Below are 20,012 nucleotides of genomic sequence, written 5' to 3' on the forward strand. Positions count from 1 at the left end.
GTCTTAAGGCTTGCGGTGGAAGGGAGGCTGGCAAATGCTTTCGGCGCGTGCTAGGCATCCAGCGCCTCCATCTTGATGTTTCATCCTCACCACCCCTGGAGCCCGGCGCCCTCACTCCCCGACGCCCTCGACCCCCTGTATACATGGGAAACGGAGGCTCAGAGCTGTGACTCTAACCAGAAAGGGGAGGCGGGACAGGAGGAGGCGGGCCCAGAGGCTTGACAGAGGGAGGCACTCCCACCATCTCCTTCACCAGCCAACTGCCCGGACCGCCCACGGGCTTGCGAGCAAACCAGAGGCCCTCGGCCCCATTGGTTAGGTCTCGACGAGGGCGGGCGAACAAGGCGCCCGCTGGTTGGCGGGGGCCGGACCAATGAGGAGGCTGCGGCGCAGGCGTGAGAGGCGCGCTGAAAGTGGCGCGTCCTTTCTTTTGAGGCGAGCTCGTGCGGTGCGTGAGGTGGTTGACGCTCCCTTCTGAGCGCCGGCCGCCTAGCCCGCCGTGACCGCGACCGCGACTCGGGCCATCGACCGTCGCCCCGGTTCCGGGGCCGCCCGGGTCGCGACATGAGCTCCCCGGATGAGGTGTATGTGTGGGGAAGGCGTGTCCGCCCAAAGGTCAGGGAGCGGGCCGGCGTCCGCATAGCCAGCCCCGCAGTCCCGCCGGGGCCCGACCCAGGCCCCGAGTCTGGGGAGCCGCGGAGCGGCAAGGGCGGAGGCGGCTTCCCGGACCCCGAGGGCTTCCAGTCGAAGCGGGAGATGCTGGAAGCGCGAGGGCCTGTGCTGTGGGGCCGCGAAGGCGGACCTGGCTCCCCAGATGAGCACACGAGGGACCTCCTGGACCTGATCGACGAGTCTGAGGCGGCCAAGGAGGCCAACCTGCAGCAGCTGACCGACCAGGACGTGCTGGGCGTCCGCAGATACCCGGACCCCGAGGGCTTCCAGTCGAAGCGGGAGATGCTGGAAGCGCGAGGGCCGGTGCTGTGGGGCCGCGAAGGCGGACCTGACTCCCCAGAGGAGCACACGAGGGACCTCCTGGACCTGATCGAGGAGTCTGAGGCGGCCAAGGAGTCCAACCTGCAGCAGCTGACCGACCAGGACGTGCTGGGCGTCCGCAGGTACCCGTCCCCGGAGAGCTCCACCACCTTCAAAGAGTCCACCGTGTGGACACTGCGCCTCGAGGCGGGTCCCGGCGGTCGAGGAGCGCCCGGCCAGAGCTGTGGGGAGGCGCCGACGGCTCCAGCCGGCCCTCTCCACCTCGGTGGGCCTGAAGCGGGCCGGGCCTTGGGGAACCCTAAGAGAGGCACTAAGCGTAGGTTGAACGTGGCTGCGGATCGCCAGCGGCGCTCCGCGGAAGACCTGGCCTGGCTGCTGTCCGACTCCGAGTCCTCAGATGAATTCAGTGAGACACAGCTGATGACGGTGAGCACTTACCGCAGAGGAGGAGGCCAGGCCAAGCCCAGCAGACCCGAGGATCCCGGGGACACTCCCAGACACTCGAAGTTCCAAGTCAGGGAGAATTACCGTCACGTGACAGGCTCTTCCCTGTCCTCGGCTCCGCGAGGACTCTCTTCGGTTGTGGAAAGGCAGGGCGTGGGAGAGCAGGGCATCTCTTCCCCTAAGAAAATGCAGAGCGTGCTGTGGGGCAAGGGGGGCAGCAAGCCCAGCTACCCGGGAGCTGCTGCTGCTGCTGCTGCTGCTGCTTCTGTTTCTGCTGCTGCTGCAGGTGGCCTGCCGCGGGTCACTCCTAGGAAGAACGGAGCCCAGGAGAAGAAATCCGTCGGGGAAGCGTCCAAACTTGCCCTGGGGGGAACCTTCTGTTCCCGGGGGCAGCGAATCTCGGCAACTCCCGTGGAAGCGGCCACCTTCCCCCCAATCTCTGGTATTCCGCTGCCTGGGAGACCCAAGAGTTATACCTTGGTCCTTTCGGGAACCAAACAGTCCAAGCACAGTGGCGCTGGGAAGAAATCCGTGGTCAGGTGGGCAAGGGAGTCTGAGGCGGTGGCGGGAGAAGATAAGGACCCAAATAGAGACCCAGCCCCAAAGGGCCAAGTGAGTAGGCCATGCTCCTCCTCTCTCCCCACTCTTCCCCCCCCCCACAGCACCCAGGGCACACGTCTTCACCCATGCTGCCTCTGTCCACCCCTCAGAGGTTAGCATTGGGTGCCCCTCGGTCACTGGGTCATTACGATGCCAGATCGGGCTCCTTTTCCTAGGGACAAACATTAAGGTAGCACTTCGGGTGTCCTGGGCCCGGTTCTCCACCCTTGGCCTCTTTCCAACCTCCTCTGAGAGACTTGGGCTGGGATGGAAGGGAGGGCTGGTAGCTGAATTGGGTCGGGGGATCCCTTAAAAGCTTCCCCGGAAAGCCTCAGTATTCAGACTCACCAGCTTCCCGAATCCTCCTTCCTAGCTGTTCCCCAGACCTTCCTTGCAGGGGGCCTGGGCTTTCTCAGTGTCCCACTGTTGTGCCTAGATCAGCTCTGCCTACTGGCCTGGGGCTGACTGAGGGAGAAAGTGCTAATGAGATCAGCCTTTCAATTCCCTTCCCAATTCCCTGCCTCACCCTGGCCCGAATCACACAACTCTCTCTCTCTGTCTCTCTCTCTCTCTGTCTCTCTCTCTGGCTCTGTCTCTCTGTCTCTCTGTCTCTCTGTCTCTCTGTCTCTCTCTCTCTCTCTCTCTCACACACACACACACACACACACACACACACACACACACACACTTCCTTAGTCCAAATCGGTGAGAAATTTTTGTTTCAGCTGCTAACTCACAGGCCAGGGACATCTTGTCTGCGCATGCATCGTAGAAAAGCCAGCAGTGGCGACGTCAACACCAGAGGCCCCCAAGATCCAGGAAACTCAGAACCCTTGGCCCTGAACCAGGGAGAAGTCATGCCGAGGGCGCCTGCCCCCTCAGGTGAGTATCGTGGGTTTGATATGAGGGGAGGGAAGAGGGGTTGAGGACAGAAACCTCTGCCTCTGTCTCTGCCGGGGGCACAGCCTTGCTCCCAGGCAGCTTCTCCCACAGGAGATGGGGTGCTGAGAGGGCTGTCCTTGAGCCACATCATCCTCTGAGTGGGGTAGGTGCGGCCGGGGTGATCGGTGGCAGTGCCGCAAACAGCTGCTCCGGGTGTAGACTTGCAGGGGAACAGCCTTTTCTGTTATGTCCTGTTCGGCCACATTGCTCTCCCACGTGCTGGCTGTGGCTGCAGCTCTGGGAGGGTCGAATCCAGAGCCACATTGTTTGGGGACCACAATGGCGAAATGGCTGCCCCCGGGGAACAGGGGAAGCAGGCCCAGAGACAAGGTTCCGGCTGCTGGGCAGAGCAGGGCGGCTGGTTGCCAGCAGACGATGGTGCTGCCTCACCTCACTTTAGAGCCCGCTTGGCCCTTTCCACCTCACTGGGAGCCTGGGAAGCTGGATTGTGTGTCCTTTCCCTCTCAGGTGACCGGGGGCCACTTGACCATCCCCCAAGACCGGAAACGCAGCAGCAGCCACTGGGAACGCCCTGCTGTCCTTGGGTAATGCTTCCACTGCATCCTGGAAATGCAGGCCCAAACTCGAGGGTGGGATCTGGGTCCAAGTTCAGCTGACATGTGTGGGCTCCCCCTCCCCTGCCCCCATCACGTACCCCACGGAGGGAGCCCACCTCCTTTCCACTGAGGAGCCCTTGCCAGTCTGACCACCCGGCTTTGGGGTGGAGGGCCCGGGGGAGAGGAGAAGGTGGAGGGGAGAGGAGAAGGTGGAGGAGAGAGGAGGCCAGAGTATACTAATCATTTCTCTTCCTCCTCTGTCTGCTGGCCTAGTGTCTCGAGCTAAAGAGAGAAGTAGACGAACTTAAGGAGCAACTTGGTATGAGGAACCAGGGCCGGAGAGCGGTGTCTTAGTGAAGAACCCGGGTGGGCACCTGGGGTGGGGGTGGGCTGCAGGTGCGGTGGGCCTGGCAGGGACGATCATCCCTGTGGGGAGGAGAACCTCTCAGGCCTGGCCCTGGAGCTGGCTGTGCATGTACAACTGGGCGTGTGTACAAATAGCAAAGTACTGTCTGGACTGCATGCACACTTTGACAACCAGACCAGTCCTAGGGAATGTCCTTCTGATAGGACTTTTAGAGATGCCTCGTTGATTTTTCCCTTGAACTGCTGCTTGGTGTGGCTTCTAAGGTTCTTGCTGGATTGTTTGTTTGTGTGTGTGACAAGTTCTGAGTGGTTGTGGCACGGCCCACAGCATGAGAGCTGCTGGCACATTTTGTTTCCCTTTAGGAACCAGTTCCACATTCAATTTGGGTGGTGGGGAGTGATCAGGCCCAGAGCTCTTTGCATCGGGTCTGGAGGGGTTTCAGGTATCAGGGCTAGGCGGTTCCTCACGGGGATAGGGGGACGGGCTTCTGTATCCCTCTGTCTGGAGCGCCTGCTAATGCCTGTCCCTGTTGCAGCCGCCATGCAGTACCTGGCTGACAAGTTGCAGACCCTTTGAAGTGAGTGTTACACACACCGTACCCCTTCCCACAGTCCTGGCTGTTGAGCAGGGCTGGGGGCTGGCCCTGGCTTCAGGCTCTTCCCTGACTCTGCTGTTTCACAGGTTGAGCCCAGCGTCTTCCTGCAAGAGGAGCAGCTGTTTGGGGCCCTGGAGCTGTGGCCAAGCTCGTTCCCTCCTGTTCTGCCTCAGCTAGGGCTTCCTCTCCCCCCTGTTTTGCCCCCGCCCCGCCCCAGTTTCACAGCAGTTTCCAATTAAAGTACCTCTCATATTCTGTGTTCTGCCTTCTCTCTGGAGGGGTAAGGGTCGGGGTCGGGGTAGGGGGCCGGGGCGGGGCGCTGCTCTACATCAGAGCCTTTTCCAGAATGGTATCTGTGGCATCCTGTGGTGGGGACTCTGGGCCAGCCTCTGCTACCATCCCTGCAGTCAAGCCAGCGGAGTGTCCCAGGTCTGGGTCCTGTGTGTGCTCTGCCTGGCCACATTGGCACGTCCTCCCTTTCCCCCGAAGGCCCTCTTCTAGCTCTCTCCAAACCCCCCTCCTCCTCTGGGGTCTGGCGGTTCCCATTCATCTCTGCCATTCACCCTTCCCATCAGCAGGAACTCTTGACCCCCTTCCAGAGCTCCAATCTGGAAGCATTCACATCCTCCCTGCCCTAGCCAGCTGACCACCCTCCTCCAGCCGGGTCGTCTGTACACCCTTGAGTGGAATTTGGCCCGTCAGGTTCTATGGCGAGTGTGGTTAGTAGGTCTGTGTTGTTGCATGGTCCCCGTCAAATACTCTTCCACCAGGCCCATGACACAGATTTTCCTGGAAATGATATTTCCGTGTCCCAGCTCAATCTCCCAGACTGCCTCTTTAGGACACACGAGATTGAGTCTGAACTCCATGTTCGATTTCCCCCTCACTCGAGGTTGGGGAGCACTTCCTTCCCTCAGCCAGGACCCAGGGCTGTACCAGCCTGAGACTCAGAGGGACAGACTTGTGTTTGAGTGAGGCAAGGGTGGTTGTGCCTGACACCCTTCCCGAAAGACCGGTGTTTTACTACACAAAAGGGGGTATGATGGTAGATTGGCCATTCAAGGTTGGTGACGGTGTGTCCCTGTGTGTGAATAAATGTAATCAGGGGTAATCTCCCTTGAGGGAGAAAGATGTGATTCAGGGAGTAAAGGGAGTAGAGGCTGGTCCAGGTTCTGTAAGGCATTGAATGAGCAAAAGCAAGGGTCGGATCTGTTTTGTTCAAGGGTTGTCCTTAAATTCCCAAAACATAGGAGGGGGATGATGCAGAAGTCACCAAACCCCACGACAGGCTGTCGGGATGCTCGAAATGTTGGATTCGCTGGAGGTGGCTCTCGATCCTACTCTGTGATCCTATGATGTCTGACAACTACTGTGGGTGTGGATGGAATGAGATTGGGAAGGGTGGCTCCTCAGAGTAGCTCATCTTAGAATCAGGGGACCCATATATGAGGCCACCCAACATGAGCTACCCGGGACAGGGGCAGGATGGGCGCAGTGAGGATGGGAAGTAAGGAGTGACTGCACCTGGACAATGGGGAGCACTTGGGTCCACCCTTCCCCCATATTCTCACCCTGACTCCCTTCCAGAGTCCATGGCATGAGCTCAGGTGGACAGACCACAGGTGGGATGGGACAGTCACAGACCTCAGGGTCAGAAAAGAACGTTCGTGGGACTTAATCCTTCGCCTCAAATCCCTCCCTGGAGAAGATGGGCTTGATTGCTGCCCAGGCCTCTGGCTGGATTCCTAGAATGTACCCAGTGCCCCACCCAGCCTGTACCAGGCTTATGTTCTAGCCCCTCTTGCTCCGGCACTGCTCCCCACTGAGCTGAGGCCATTACCAATAAGTGTGTGTGCACTGCGAGGAAACAGAGCTAGCTTAGACCTTGGACCTGCCTCTGACCAGTAGAGACAGTCATTCCAGGTCATGTGTCCCTGCAGACACTCTGGAGAGAGTGAAGCTAACTACAGGCTGGAGACAGCCATCACAGGAACTCGCTTCCCAGTGCACACTATGGATGTTAATAGAATGTTAACAGAATGTTCATAGAAACCTTATTCATAGTCACCCCAAACTGAAAGCAATCAAGATGTTATTCAACAGATGAACGAATAAAACCATACATCTATAAATGAAACATTCTTTAACAATACAAAGGAAGGAACTCTTGATACATGCAACAACTTGGATGAATCGCAAATGCATTATGCTAAATGAAAGAAGCCAGTCTCAAAATGTTACATACTGTGTGATTGTGTTTGTATAATATTTGGAAAAGGTAAAACTATAGGGATGGGAAACAGATCACCAGTTATCAGAGGTTTGGGATGGGGGAGATGGTTTGACTACAAAGCAGCAGAATGAGGGAGATTTTGGGGCTGATGGAACTGTTTTGTATCCTGATTGTGGTGATAGTTACACAAATCTGTCCATGTGTTAAAACTCATGGTACTGAAAACAAAAAAGTTAATTTTACTATGTAATAAATCAAAATATATGTAACTAAAAAAATTAAATGTGTCATACATAAAGGCTTGGGAATCATAATGGCATGCAAAATAGTACCAGCATTCTCAAAAGTGACATTGAAAGTCAGAAAACTTTTCAGCCTGAAATTATATATCAGCTATCAAATAAGCATGAAATTAAAGGTAATATTAAAGGTAATATTTGTTCATGCAAAGTCTTAAAAGAAATTATCACCCATGGTACCTGGAGAATGAGTCCCATCAAAACACTGTGGTAAACCAAGAACAATGAAGACATTAGTTCTAGGAAGCAGAAGATCCCACTTAGGGGTTTGGTAAAGGAGTGTTCTAGGAGCGACACTCTAGGCAACCGATAAAGATTGAAACTGGGTCCAGGAAAGTGATTTCCAACAACAAAGGAATGGACATAGTTGAAGATTGAGAAAATATTGCCAATAGGCCTATGACAGAAATGTAAGCTCTTGAGGGAAGGAACGTCATCTGTTTTTCTCAGTGATGTAGCACCATGTGTTAGAACGGCACCATGTGTTAGAACAGTACCTTGTCAGCCCTCAATAGAGAATTGTTAAATGGAAAGGAGAGAAAGAGTGAATGAGAAGAGAGGAATTTGAGACAGCAAGTATACACCGACTCTTAAGGAGTTTTTATGTGAAGGTGAGCAGAGAAAAATGGTGTCGCTTGAAGGGAAATTGGAATCAAAAGAAGGTTTTCTTTAATTGGGAGAAACGACAACATACTTGTATGCTGATAGGAATGATCCAAAATAGAGAAAACTATTTATGAATGAGTGAAGTTTGTTTCTGATTGCCTGTATACTCTCAATGAAATGGGAAGCAAGGTCATCAGGTGAGAGCAAAGGTGGTCCATGATCAGCAAGTACCCCCTCAACTTTCCCGGATCATCTTGTGATCTTCTTTCTTTTAAAAGTTTATTTATTTATTTATTTATTTGGCTGCGCTGGGCCTCTGTGGCTGCGCGCGGGCTTTCTCTAGTTGCGGTGAGCAGGGGCTACTCTTCGTTGTGGTGCGCGGGCTTCTCATTGCAGTGGCTTCTCTTGTTGTGGAGCATGGGCTCTAGGCACGCAGGCTTCAGCAGTTGTGGCACGCAGGCTCTAGAGCACAGGCTCCAGTAGCTGTGCCGCACAGGCTTAGTTGCTCCGTGGCATAGGGGATCTTCTGGGACCAGGGATCGAACCCGTGTCCCCTACATTGGCAGGCAGATTCTTAACCACTGTGCCACCAGGGAAGTCCCGTGATCTTCTTGTATGGAACTTTTCATAATAAAGTGCTGTGAAAAATTAAAAAGAAGTGCTTTTGTTCGTTAAAAGGTATGATAAAAAGAGTGAAGGCAAGCTAAAAACTAGAAGATATTTACATAACACGAAATCATCAAAGAATTAAAGTATAGAATACATAAAGAACTTCCACAAATAAATATGCAAACAACCCAAGGGGAAAATGGGCAAAGGACACTAAATGAACACCTCATAGACAAGAAAATCCCCAAGGCCAAGCGTATGAAAAGCTGCTCAATATTATTACTAATATTATTACTAATCAAGAAATTGCAGATTAAATCTACAATGAGACACCATTTCACTATCACAAGATTGACAACAATTTTGTACTTTGTTAATATCAAATGTTGATGAGGATGTGGAACAGTTAAACACTGTTGATAGGAGTAGAAATTAGCATGACCCCATTGTAAAAACTCTGGCATGATCTAGTAATGTTGGAAATCTTCTTTCCCTATGAGATGACAATTTCAGTCCTAAGTATGAGCACTGGAACGCAGCTTCCCAGCCATTTGATTCTATGGCTCACACAGAAAATGATGATTGTATGGCATACAGGAGTAAGATGACAAAGTTGTTCAGGGCCAGAACCAAGCGGTCCAGGGGCTGCTGTCTGGCTGTCTCTGGAGATGAAGGCCTCAAAGTCCCAGGTCCAAAAGTTGGAAAGCTCTGTCCTGGAAGGCTCTTGTACGTGGGCACCAGGAAACATGCGCCAGAATGTTTATAGTAGCGCTATGAATAATATCTGCCCAAATGGAAACAACCCAAATTACCCATTGACAGTAGAATGGATACATAGGTTGAGATACAGTTGATTCTTGTTATCTGTAGATTCCATACTTGCAAATTCCCCTATTTGCTAAAATTCATTTTTAACCACAAATCAGTACCAGAGTGCTTTCCTCCTCATTCGAGAGAGCTGTGAAAAATTTGAGTTGGTGGAATATGTTCCCAACTGAGGTCAAACAAGGTGACGCTCTGCCTTCTGGTTTCAGTCTCATACTGCAAGCAAGTGTCCTTTTCATGATTTATTTGGTGCCACATAGTTTGCATTTTTGTGCTTCTTTGTTGGTGATTTCATAATTAAAGATGGCCTCCAAGCTTAGTGCTGAAGTACTGTCTAGTGTCCTTGAGTGCAAAATGACTATGACGTGCACTCAAGAAAATATGTGTGTTACATAAACCTTGCTCAGGCATGATTTATAATGCTGTTGGCTGTGAGGTCAGTGTTAATGAATCAATAATATTTGTATTAAATAGAGTGCGTTTAAACAGAAACACACATGAAACATGATTACGCAGCGATCAGTCGATGAAAATGTTGTGACCAGCGGATGGTAGGAACGTGAAATTATATTTCCCTTAGGAGCAATGTTTCAGGATTGCCTAATTCAGTGTTCATGGCAACTTTATAGACTGCAAATAACGATCATGATAATGAGAGTCTACTGTATATTCATTTGGTGGAACAGCGTACAGCAATGAAAATGAACAAGTGCCTGCCACATGCGACAACAGGGATGAATCTCAGTTACACAGTATCACACGGGAGAAGTCAGAAACAACAAAAATGATTCCATTTACATAAAGACCAAAGGATGCAGCAAAACCAACGTTGTTAGGAATATGAACCTATGTAGAGAATAACTAAAGAAAAGGAAGGGAATGATGAAGACAAAGGATAGAGGTTACTTCTGAGGAGGGTGAAGGGAAAGGAATTGGAGCTTCCATGCAAAGAACTTCTAAGGTTATGGTGACGTTTGAAAAAACACTGCTATAAAAGTTTACTGAGGGAATGAATGACTCCCAAGTCTGTATCTCTCTCTAGCTTTGACCCCTCACTGGTGTTCCAGAACCAAATTTCTAAGTGCATCCTGGCTAATTCCACCTGCATGTCCTATAAGAAACACAACCTTAATGTATCCAAAATCCCATCATTTCCCTCCCAATCTTTCTTTACTTCCTGTGTCCTTATGCTCCCCACCACAAAGTCACTCAAAACGGAAATGTTAGTCACCTTTGACTTCTGCTTCCTTGTGGTGGCCATAGAAACATGCCCCTCCGATCCACTGCAGGGAACATAGTAGATTGGCAAGTGCCAGCTGCCACTTCTCTGGCACCACCATTGTTTGTGCCAAGATCCCACATCCTCTGGGTAGCTCCCAGCCAGTGACTGAGCATGGCAGGGGCATACTGCTTCAGGACAGGGACTCCTCTAAATGGCAGCTGTAGGGTGGGGACTCCACATGAGCCTGAACAAACTAAACTAAACGGAACTAAAGTTTACTGTTAGAACGAAACTGCATCTGAGATTCTTCTTATCTGATCCTCCTTTCCCCCGCGTCTCTCTTACAGACGTCAGACCCGCATCGCACCCTGAAGAAGAAGACTCATTCCTGCTCCTTCTCCTTTATCCTTCACATGCCATTCTCCCATCATGTTCGTTCATGTCCAATCATGCCTTGGTGTCCGTATTTTTGGAGGACCCAAACTAACAAAAGTGGTACCAGGAGTGGTCTGAGAAGTTAGCTATAAGATGGGGTTTATGGACCAGCTCACTCACTGCCCAAATGACAAAGAGCGTACCATTTTGAGTGTTATGTGGGGCATGGATAATCTCTAGCACAAGGTTACCTCCTGATTCCTTAAGGTTTTATCCATACGTACCTTGAAAAATATCCCAGTGGAGGGTCTTACTTGTGGCCTGTGAGATGATTCAGGCCTTTGAATGGTAGGGAGGGCACTATGTCTATAGGGAGGGCAGAGGCGGCTGTTCATCACTGTTATACTGGCGCCCTGCAAAGACATGATGAGAAACTAAGGGACATTACCAAACAGTTAAGGGCCAAGTGTAAGATTCATGGGGTTTTCTTGGTGGCTTACAAAATGCCCTTGCCTCCTGCAGAGACAGCTGAGTAGCTCACAGATTATGCGATAACAGTAAGTGCAGAACTCCAGAGATGCATACATCCTTGACAAACACAGGCCTGTTATGGGAAGGTCAGGGCCCTTTTTGGAAAAACTTCAGACTCTGAAATGTAGGCCGGGTATATTGGCATGGATGTCCCCAAACGTTGGCTTATCAGATCCAAACGTCCTGAGGCCTCAAAGCTTGCAGGGTGGCCCTTCCTTCCCTAGCAAGAGCTAACACATGCCCTGTGCCGGTAGATGCTACAGAGTCTGCTCCCCCACAAAGTGACAGACGCCTCTCCCAGGGAAACCCTCATCTCTTCTCCATAAACTCACTGGGATATGCCGAGCCTGATAAGGGGAAAAAGAAATTATACACCAAGAAATAACAAGCCTGTACTGGCAGGAGCAGGGCAATATCCCTGGGATTGGATTTTGAGGGTGCTGGATCAAGTGGACAGGAATATAAGAGTGGATAAGCAAGTTTTGCTGAGCGGAGGCGCTTTCTCATGCCATGGGATTTAACACACGGGCAAGGACTCCAGGAGATGGAGGAAATTCACTGCCAGACTGGCCCTTTGAAACTTTGAGAAAGTGATGGCCCGTAAGGAGAGAAGTGGAAATGCCTGCCTTGGATTGGCAGATGGCAGAGGAAGGAACAATAAGGTTGAGTGATGCAGACATGCTAGAACGGACAGAAAAGGTGAGGCCAGTCACATGGCCTCATGGTTATGTCCCACTGTAGGGCTGAGAGGACACATCACTCACCAAAGCCATCAGGAGTGTTCTGGTGAGAGGGGCCCCAGCATCACTAGAAGTTTGGTGGTTGCTCCCCTCTGGAGGCCAATGCCAATGATGGAAGGAAAGTGGTCCCGACCTGGGCTCATTACCACCCATGGGAGCCAACGAATTCTGACATAATAGAGGGCAGAGGGCAGCTCTTAACCAAGAGATGCCAGCAGACCACATTTCCAGTAACGACCAGCAAGGTCAGAGGGGCAGTCAAGAGTGCCTGCTTGACCGGCAGAAAGCTGAGAAGATGGCTCAGACAGCATGGCTCCCTAGGGGCAACGACAGCCAGCAAAAGGCAAGAATGCAAGAGAAGGAGGGCCATCATCCCGCTAAAAAGCCACAGTCTCCTGCTCAGTTCCTGGTCCTCAGCCAATTCAGAGACTGGCCCCACTGAAGAGGTGGATGAGTCCTGAGGAGGAAGGATCCTCCAGAAACAAGGCAGTGGGTTATGACCGTCCCTAAAGAGAATGACTGCCAGTTCTCAGGTGACTGTACCCGGAGGCTAGAAAAAGACCCAGACACTTCTACTACTACTGGACACAGGATCTGAGCTGACATTGATCCAGGAGGCCCAAAGTGTCATGATGGGGCCCCATTAGAATGGGGCTTATGAGGCCCTGACATTAAAAGGAGTTGGGAATAGAGACCGGTTCACAGTGAGCTGAATGGGTCCCTGGACCAAAATAGCGGTCATTTCTCCACTCCCCAAGCTGATAATGATAAGTGATGCACTTGGCAGTTGGAGCAATGACTTCCACATTGGGTCACTGCTCTGTGGGGTAAGAGCTATCCCGGTGGGGAAAGCCAAGAGGAACCTCTGACACTGGCTCCCACCCCAGGCCAAGAGAGTAAGTCAAAAGCAGTATTGGATCCTGGTGAGCATAGGGGGCTAAAGCAGAGATTAGTAGACATCGTTGGAGACGTATGGGATGCAGGGGAAGAGGAGGTAGGAGAGCCACAGGGACGAAGAGAGTGGAGAAGGTGAGAAGAAGTTCTGGGAGTCTCTCTCTGGGGGAGGGAGGAAGGGAATGGAAATGGTGAGAGGGAAGACGGAGGCTTCCACTGAATCCACTGGTAATGTTTCCCAGGGTGCTGGTGGATGCAGGAGATTTTGCTATATCCTTCCTTATCCATTTTAACATATTTGAAATAGCACACCACGACTTAAAAAGTCACTGGGAGAAGTGGAAGAGGGCGGTATCCACAAACGGGCAGGCACCATCGGGGGCAGGCTCGAGGAGGAGGATTGCAGATTTACAGTGCACCCAATCTCCCCTGCTCTGAAACTTCTCCAGCACGGCCAGCTTCTCAGGTGCAGACCCAGAAAACTGGGCCTTTGAGTTCCACAGGCAAGAGGGGTTCAGACACCCCAGGACTCTCCAGGAGGTCAGCCAGAGCAGGATGCAGGAGACAGAGGTGACTGAAGACAGAGGAGTATGAACGGGAAGGAGCAGAAGGAAGGTATGGGAGGAATGGAGCGGTGTCAGAGTAGGAGTGGGGTGGCAGACACGGGAAATTCTAACACCCATGGGCCGTATAGAAACCAAGGGAGGCACCACTCCCCAGACATCAGTACTGCTCAGCTCAGGGGAGCTGAGAACTGACAGTTCCAAGAAAAACTGAGGGACACCTGGCTATCCACACCCACCGCCATCACAACTGGTAGGCCTTGGTTGTGCGTCCTTCAAAACTTTAAAACATACTTGTACATATACTTAAATGAATTCTCATATATTACATAGGATTGACTGGTGTGTGTGCGTGTGCCCACGCACGCAAGTGATTTAACTTACAAACGTGAATCCAAAGCCATCGTTCTGCAACTTGCAGTTGGAAGTCAGGCGGATGCTTTCGAAAGCTGTGAGAATGGCCTGATGCATTCCGTTGGACTGCCACGCTTTGTGCTACTGGATGCTAAGCCACGTTGCATTCATCCATTTCCTTACTGACGGGAATTTGGAGTGTTCCCAGTTTTTCCCATCACCAACACCCTTGTGCATGTGTTCTTGTACACTACAGGTACCAGCGTGTCTCCGGAAGAAGTACCAGGCAGCGGACTTGCAGGAGCATAGAGGAAATAGATTCCTTCTTCCTTCCTTTTAAAGATCTTGGGCTAAAAGCAAGGACTCTGGAGTCAGATAGATTGGTTTCAATCCTGCTGCTGATCCCCACGAGCCGAATGACCTTGGGCCAGTGGCCGAACCTCTCAGTGCCTGTTTCCTCACCGGGAAGAGGCCAGTAATAGTTGGTACTATAGTTAAAGGCGTGTCACGCGGATGCATTATTATTTATGCCCAGCGCTTAGAAGAGTGCCAGGCACAGAGTGCGTGCCGGCACTAAGTTGCTTTCAATGGATTCTGCCAAATTACCTCCCAAATGCGTCTCTTGCACCACCGCCACAGGGGTTCGCTCCTAACCTCTCCCACCCTCGGAATGGTTAAGCTCTTTGAAGGTTGTCAACCTAGTGTGTGAAACCCGATTCGTGGTTTTAGTTCACATCTCCAGGATCAGCGGTGGGGAGCACCTTTTGGGGTGTAACTGGCCACTGCGATTTCCTCTTCTTTGAATTTGCCTCAGAGAGGGGGAAGGGCTGATGGAGCGAGGCCAACCCCAAGTCTATCCGCCACACCCGCCTGCCAGTAACGTCTGCTGAGCCACATTTGATGGAGCAGTTGAGACAGAGACCTTACAGAACGAAAATACGATCCCTTTGCTCTCTGGCCGACCCCTGATCACTGACTGCGGGACTCCTGTGCCCGTTCTCCTGTTGGGTCTTAAGGCTTGCGGTGGAAGGGAGGCTGGCAAATGCTTTCGGCGCGTGCTAGGCATCCAGCGCCTCCATCTTGATGTTTCATCCTCACCACCCCTGGAGCCCGGCGCCCTCACTCCCCGACGCCCTCGACCCCCTGTATACATGGGAAACGGAGGCTCAGAGCTGTGACTCTAACCAGAAAGGGGAGGCGGGACAGGAGGAGGCGGGCCCAGAGGCTTGACAGAGGGAGGCACTCCCACCATCTCCTTCACCAGCCAACTGCCCGGACCGCCCACGGGCTTGCGAGCAAACCAGAGGCCCTCGGCCCCATTGGTTAGGTCTCGACGAGGGCGGGCGAACAAGGCGCCCGCTGGTTGGCGGGGGCCGGACCAATGAGGAGGCTGCGGCGCAGGCGTGAGAGGCGCGCTGAAAGTGGCGCGTCCTTTCTTTTGAGGCGAGCTCGTGCGGTGCGTGAGGTGGTTGACGCTCCCTTCTGAGCGCCGGCCGCCTAGCCCGCCGTGACCGCGACCGCGACTCGGGCCATCGACCGTCGCCCCGGTTCCGGGGCCGCCCGGGTCGCGACATGAGCTCCCCGGATGAGGTGTATGTGTGGGGAAGGCGTGTCCGCCCAAAGGTCAGGGAGCGGGCCGGCGTCCGCATAGCCAGCCCCGCAGTCCCGCCGGGGCCCGACCCAGGCCCCGAGTCTGGGGAGCCGCGGAGCGGCAAGGGCGGAGGCGGCTTCCCGGACCCCGAGGGCTTCCAGTCGAAGCGGGAGATGCTGGAAGCGCGAGGGCCTGTGCTGTGGGGCCGCGAAGGCGGACCTGGCTCCCCAGATGAGCACACGAGGGACCTCCTGGACCTGATCGACGAGTCTGAGGCGGCCAAGGAGGCCAACCCGCAGCAGCTGACCGACCAGGACGTGCTGGGCGTCCGCAGATACCCGGACCCCGAGGGCTTCCAGTCGAAGCGGGAGATGCTGGAAGCGCGAGGGCCGGTGCTGTGGGGCCGCGAAGGCGGACCTGACTCCCCAGAGGAGCACACGAGGGACCTCCTGGACCTGATCGAGGAGTCTGAGGCGGCCAAGGAGTCCAACCTGCAGCAGCTGACCGACCAGGACGTGCTGGGCGTCCGCAGGTACCCGTCCCCGGAGAGCTCCACCACCTTCAAAGAGTCCACCGTGTGGACACTGCGCCTCGAGGCGGGTCCCGGCGGTCGAGGAGCGCCCGGCCAGAGCTGTGGGGAGGCGCCGACGGCTCCAGCCGGCCCTCTCCACCTCGGTGGGCCTGAAGCGGGCCGGGCCTTGGGGAACCCTAAGAGAGGCACTAAGCGTAGGTTGAACGTGGCTGCGGATCGCCAGCGGCGCTCCGCGGAAGACCTGGCCTGGCTGCTGTCCGACTCCGAGTCCTCAGATGAATTCAGTGAGACACAGCTGATGACGGTGAGCACTTACCGCAGAGGAGGAGGCCAGGCCAAGCCCAGCAGACCCGAGGATCCCGGGGACACTCCCAGACACTCGAAGTTCCAAGTCAGGGAGAATTACCGTCACGTGACAGGCTCTTCCCTGTCCTCGGCTCCGCGAGGACTCTCTTCGGTTGTGGAAAGGCAGGGCGTGGGAGAGCAGGGCATCTCTTCCCCTAAGAAAATGCAGAGCGTGCTGTGGGGCAAGGGGGGCAGCAAGCCCAGCTACCCGGGAGCTGCTGCTGCTGCTGCTGCTGCTGCTTCTGTTTCTGCTGCTGCTGCAGGTGGCCTGCCGCGGGTCACTCCTAGGAAGAACGGAGCCCAGGAGAAGAAATCCGTCGGGGAAGCGTCCAAACTTGCCCTGGGGGGAACCTTCGGTTCCCGGGGGCAGCGAATCTCGGCAACTCCCGTGGAACCGGCTACCTTCCCCCCAATCTCTGGTATTCCGCTGCCTGGGAGACCCAAGAGTTATACCTTGGTCCTTTCGGGAACCAAACAGTCCAAGCACAGTGGCGCTGGGAAGAAATCCGTGGTCAGGTGGGCAAGGGAGTCTGAGGCGGTGGCGGGAGAAGATAAGGACCCAAATAGAGACCCAGCCCCAAAGGGCCAAGTGAGTAGGCCATGCTCCTCCTCTCTCCCCACTCTTCCCCCCCCCCACAGCACCCAGGGCACACGTCTTCACCCATGCTGCCTCTGTCCACCCCTCAGAGGTTAGCATTGGGTGCCCCTCGGTCACTGGGTCATTACGATGCCAGATCGGGCTCCTTTTCCTAGGGACAAACATTAAGGTAGCACTTCGGGTGTCCTGGGCCCGGTTCTCCACCCTTGGCCTCTTTCCAACCTCCTCTGAGAGACTTGGGCTGGGATGGAAGGGAGGGCTGGTAGCTGAATTGGGTCGGGGGATCCCTTAAAAGCTTCCCCGGAAAGCCTCAGTATTCAGACTCACCAGCTTCCCGAATCCTCCTTCCTAGCTGTTCCCCAGACCTTCCTTGCAGGGGGCCTGGGCTTTCTCAGTGTCCCACTGTTGTGCCTAGATCAGCTCTGCCTACTGGCCTGGGGCTGACTGAGGGAGAAAGTGCTAATGAGATCAGCCTTTCAATTCCCTTCCCAATTCCCTGCCTCACCCTGGCCCGAATCACACAACTCTCTCTCTCTGTCTCTCTCTCTCTCTGTCTCTCTCTCTGGCTCTGTCTCTCTGTCTCTCTGTCTCTCTGTCTCTCTGTCTCTCTCTCTCTCTCTCTCTCTCACACACACACACACACACACACACACACTTCCTTAGTCCAAATCGGTGAGAAATTTTTGTTTCAGCTGCTAACTCACAGGCCAGGGACATCTTGTCTGCGCATGCATCGTAGAAAAGCCAGCAGTGGCGACGTCAACACCAGAGGCCCCCAAGATCCAGGAAACTCAGAACCCTTGGCCCTGAACCAGGGAGAAGTCATGCCGAGGGCGCCTGCCCCCTCAGGTGAGTATCGTGGGTTTGATATGAGGGGAGGGAAGAGGGGTTGAGGACAGAAACCTCTGCCTCTGTCTCTGCCGGGGGCACAGCCTTGCTCCCAGGCAGCTTCTCCCACAGGAGATGGGGTGCTGAGAGGGCTGTCCTTGAGCCACATCATCCTCTGAGTGGGGTAGGTGCGGCCGGGGTGATCGGTGGCAGTGCCGCAAACAGCTGCTCTGGGTGTAGACTTGCAGGGGAACAGCCTTTTCTGTTATGTCCTGTTCGGCCACATTGCTCTCCCACGTGCTGGCTGTGGCTGCAGCTCTGGGAGGGTCGAATCCAGAGCCACATTGTTTGGGGACCACAATGGCGAAATGGCTGCCCCCGGGGAACAGGGGAAGCAGGCCCAGAGACAAGGTTCCGGCTGCTGGGCAGAGCAGGGCGGCTGGTTGCCAGCAGACGATGGTGCTGCCTCACCTCACTTTAGAGCCCGCTTGGCCCTTTCCACCTCACTGGGAGCCTGGGAAGCTGGATTGTGTGTCCTTTCCCTCTCAGGTGACCGGGGGCCACTTGACCATCCCCCAAGACCGGAAACGCAGCAGCAGCCACTGGGAACGCCCTGCTGTCCTTGGGTAATGCTTCCACTGCATCCTGGAAATGCAGGCCCAAACTCGAGGGTGGGATCTGGGTCCAAGTTCAGCTGACATGTGTGGGCTCCCCCTCCCCTGCCCCCATCACGTACCCCACGGAGGGAGCCCACCTCCTTTCCACTGAGGAGCCCTTGCCAGTCTGACCACCCGGCTTTGGGGTGGAGGGCCCGGGGGAGAGGAGAAGGTGGAGGAGAGAGGAGGCCAGAGTATACTAATCATTTCTCTTCCTCCTCTGTCTGCTGGCCTAGTGTCTCGAGCTAAAGAGAGAAGTAGACGAACTTAAGGAGCAACTTGGTATGAGGAACCAGGGCCGGAGAGCGGTGTCTTAGTGAAGAACCCGGGTGGGCACCTGGGGTGGGGGTGGGCTGCAGGTGCGGTGGGCCTGGCAGGGACGATCATCCCTGTGGGGAGGAGAACCTCTCAGGCCTGGCCCTGGAGCTGGCTGTGCATGTACAACTGGGCGTGTGTACAAATAGCAAAGTACTGTCTGGACTGCATGCACACTTTGACAACCAGACCAGTCCTAGGGAATGTCCTTCTGATAGGACTTTTAGAGATGCCTCGTTGATTTTTCCCTTGAACTGCTGCTTGGTGTGGCTTCTAAGGTTCTTGCTGGATTGTTTGTTTGTGTGTGTGACAAGTTCTGAGTGGTTGTGGCACGGCCCACAGCATGAGAGCTGCTGGCACATTTTGTTTCCCTTTAGGAACCAGTTCCACATTCAATTTGGGTGGTGGGGAGTGATCAGGCCCAGAGCTCTTTGCATCGGGTCTGGAGGGGTTTCAGGTATCAGGGCTAGGCGGTTCCTCACGGGGATAGGGGGACGGGCTTCTGTATCCCTCTGTCTGGAGCGCCTGCTAATGCCTGTCCCTGTTGCAGCCGCCATGCAGTACCTGGCTGACAAGTTGCAGACCCTTTGAAGTGAGTGTTACACACACCGTACCCCTTCCCACAGTCCTGGCTGTTGAGCAGGGCTGGGGGCTGGCCCTGGCTTCAGGCTCTTCCCTGACTCTGCTGTTTCACAGGTTGAGCCCAGCGTCTTCCTGCAAGAGGAGCAGCTGTTTGGGGCCCTGGAGCTGTGGCCAAGCTCGTTCCCTCCTGTTCTGCCTCAGCTAGGGCTTCCTCTCCCCCCTGTTTTGCCCCCGCCCCGCCCCAGTTTCACAGCAGTTTCCAATTAAAGTACCTCTCATATTCTGTGTTCTGCCTTCTCTCTGGAGGGGTAAGGGTCGGGGTCGGGGTAGGGGGCCGGGGCGGGGCGCTGCTCTACATCAGAGCCTTTTCCAGAATGGTATCTGTGGCATCCTGTGGTGGGGACTCTGGGCCAGCCTCTGCTACCATCCCTGCAGTCAAGCCAGCGGAGTGTCCCAGGTCTGGGTCCTGTGTGTGCTCTGCCTGGCCACATTGGCACGTCCTCCCTTTCCCCCGAAGGCCCTCTTCTAGCTCTCTCCAAACCCCCCTCCTCCTCTGGGGTCTGGCGGTTCCCATTCATCTCTGCCATTCACCCTTCCCATCAGCAGGAACTCTTGACCCCCTTCCAGAGCTCCAATCTGGAAGCATTCACATCCTCCCTGCCCTAGCCAGCTGACCACCCTCCTCCAGCCGGGTCGTCTGTACACCCTTGAGTGGAATTTGGCCCGTCAGGTTCTATGGCGAGTGTGGTTAGTAGGTCTGTGTTGTTGCATGGTCCCCGTCAAATACTCTTCCACCAGGCCCATGACACAGATTTT

General features: G+C 54.4%; 2 protein-coding genes across 4 annotated transcripts; both read left to right on the plus strand.

Moving 5' to 3' along the window:
• The first annotated feature begins 340 nt into the window (after positions 1-340).
• Positions 341-4,753, plus strand: LOC307180834 (uncharacterized protein CXorf49 homolog). Of its 2 annotated transcripts, XM_079911351.1 has the most exons (6): positions 342-2,049; positions 2,763-2,919; positions 3,448-3,524; positions 3,810-3,855; positions 4,439-4,480; positions 4,585-4,753. In XM_079911351.1, the coding sequence occupies exons 1-5, from the start codon at positions 565-567 to the stop codon at positions 4,477-4,479; spliced, it is 1,806 nt and encodes a 601-aa protein (XP_079767477.1). In that variant the 5' UTR covers positions 342-564; the 3' UTR covers position 4,480; positions 4,585-4,753. The 2 variants fall into 2 exon arrangements, with proteins under 2 accessions (XP_079767478.1, XP_079767477.1); XM_079911352.1 differs by lacking the exon at positions 4,585-4,753 and having other exon boundaries at positions 341-2,049; positions 3,810-3,902; positions 4,439-4,479.
• A 10,271-nt stretch (positions 4,754-15,024) lies between these two features.
• Positions 15,025-19,479, plus strand: LOC307180375 (uncharacterized protein CXorf49 homolog). Of its 2 annotated transcripts, XM_079910591.1 has the most exons (6): positions 15,025-16,806; positions 17,508-17,664; positions 18,193-18,269; positions 18,536-18,581; positions 19,165-19,206; positions 19,311-19,479. In XM_079910591.1, the coding sequence occupies exons 1-5, from the start codon at positions 15,322-15,324 to the stop codon at positions 19,203-19,205; spliced, it is 1,806 nt and encodes a 601-aa protein (XP_079766717.1). In that variant the 5' UTR covers positions 15,025-15,321; the 3' UTR covers position 19,206; positions 19,311-19,479. The 2 variants fall into 2 exon arrangements, with proteins under 2 accessions (XP_079766717.1, XP_079766718.1); XM_079910592.1 differs by lacking the exon at positions 19,311-19,479 and having other exon boundaries at positions 18,536-18,628.
• The last annotated feature ends 533 nt before the right edge of the window (positions 19,480-20,012 follow it).

This window comes from Stenella coeruleoalba (assembly GCF_951394435.1).
Source record: "Stenella coeruleoalba genome assembly, chromosome: X".
Classification (NCBI taxonomy): Eukaryota; Metazoa; Chordata; class Mammalia; order Artiodactyla; family Delphinidae; genus Stenella; species Stenella coeruleoalba.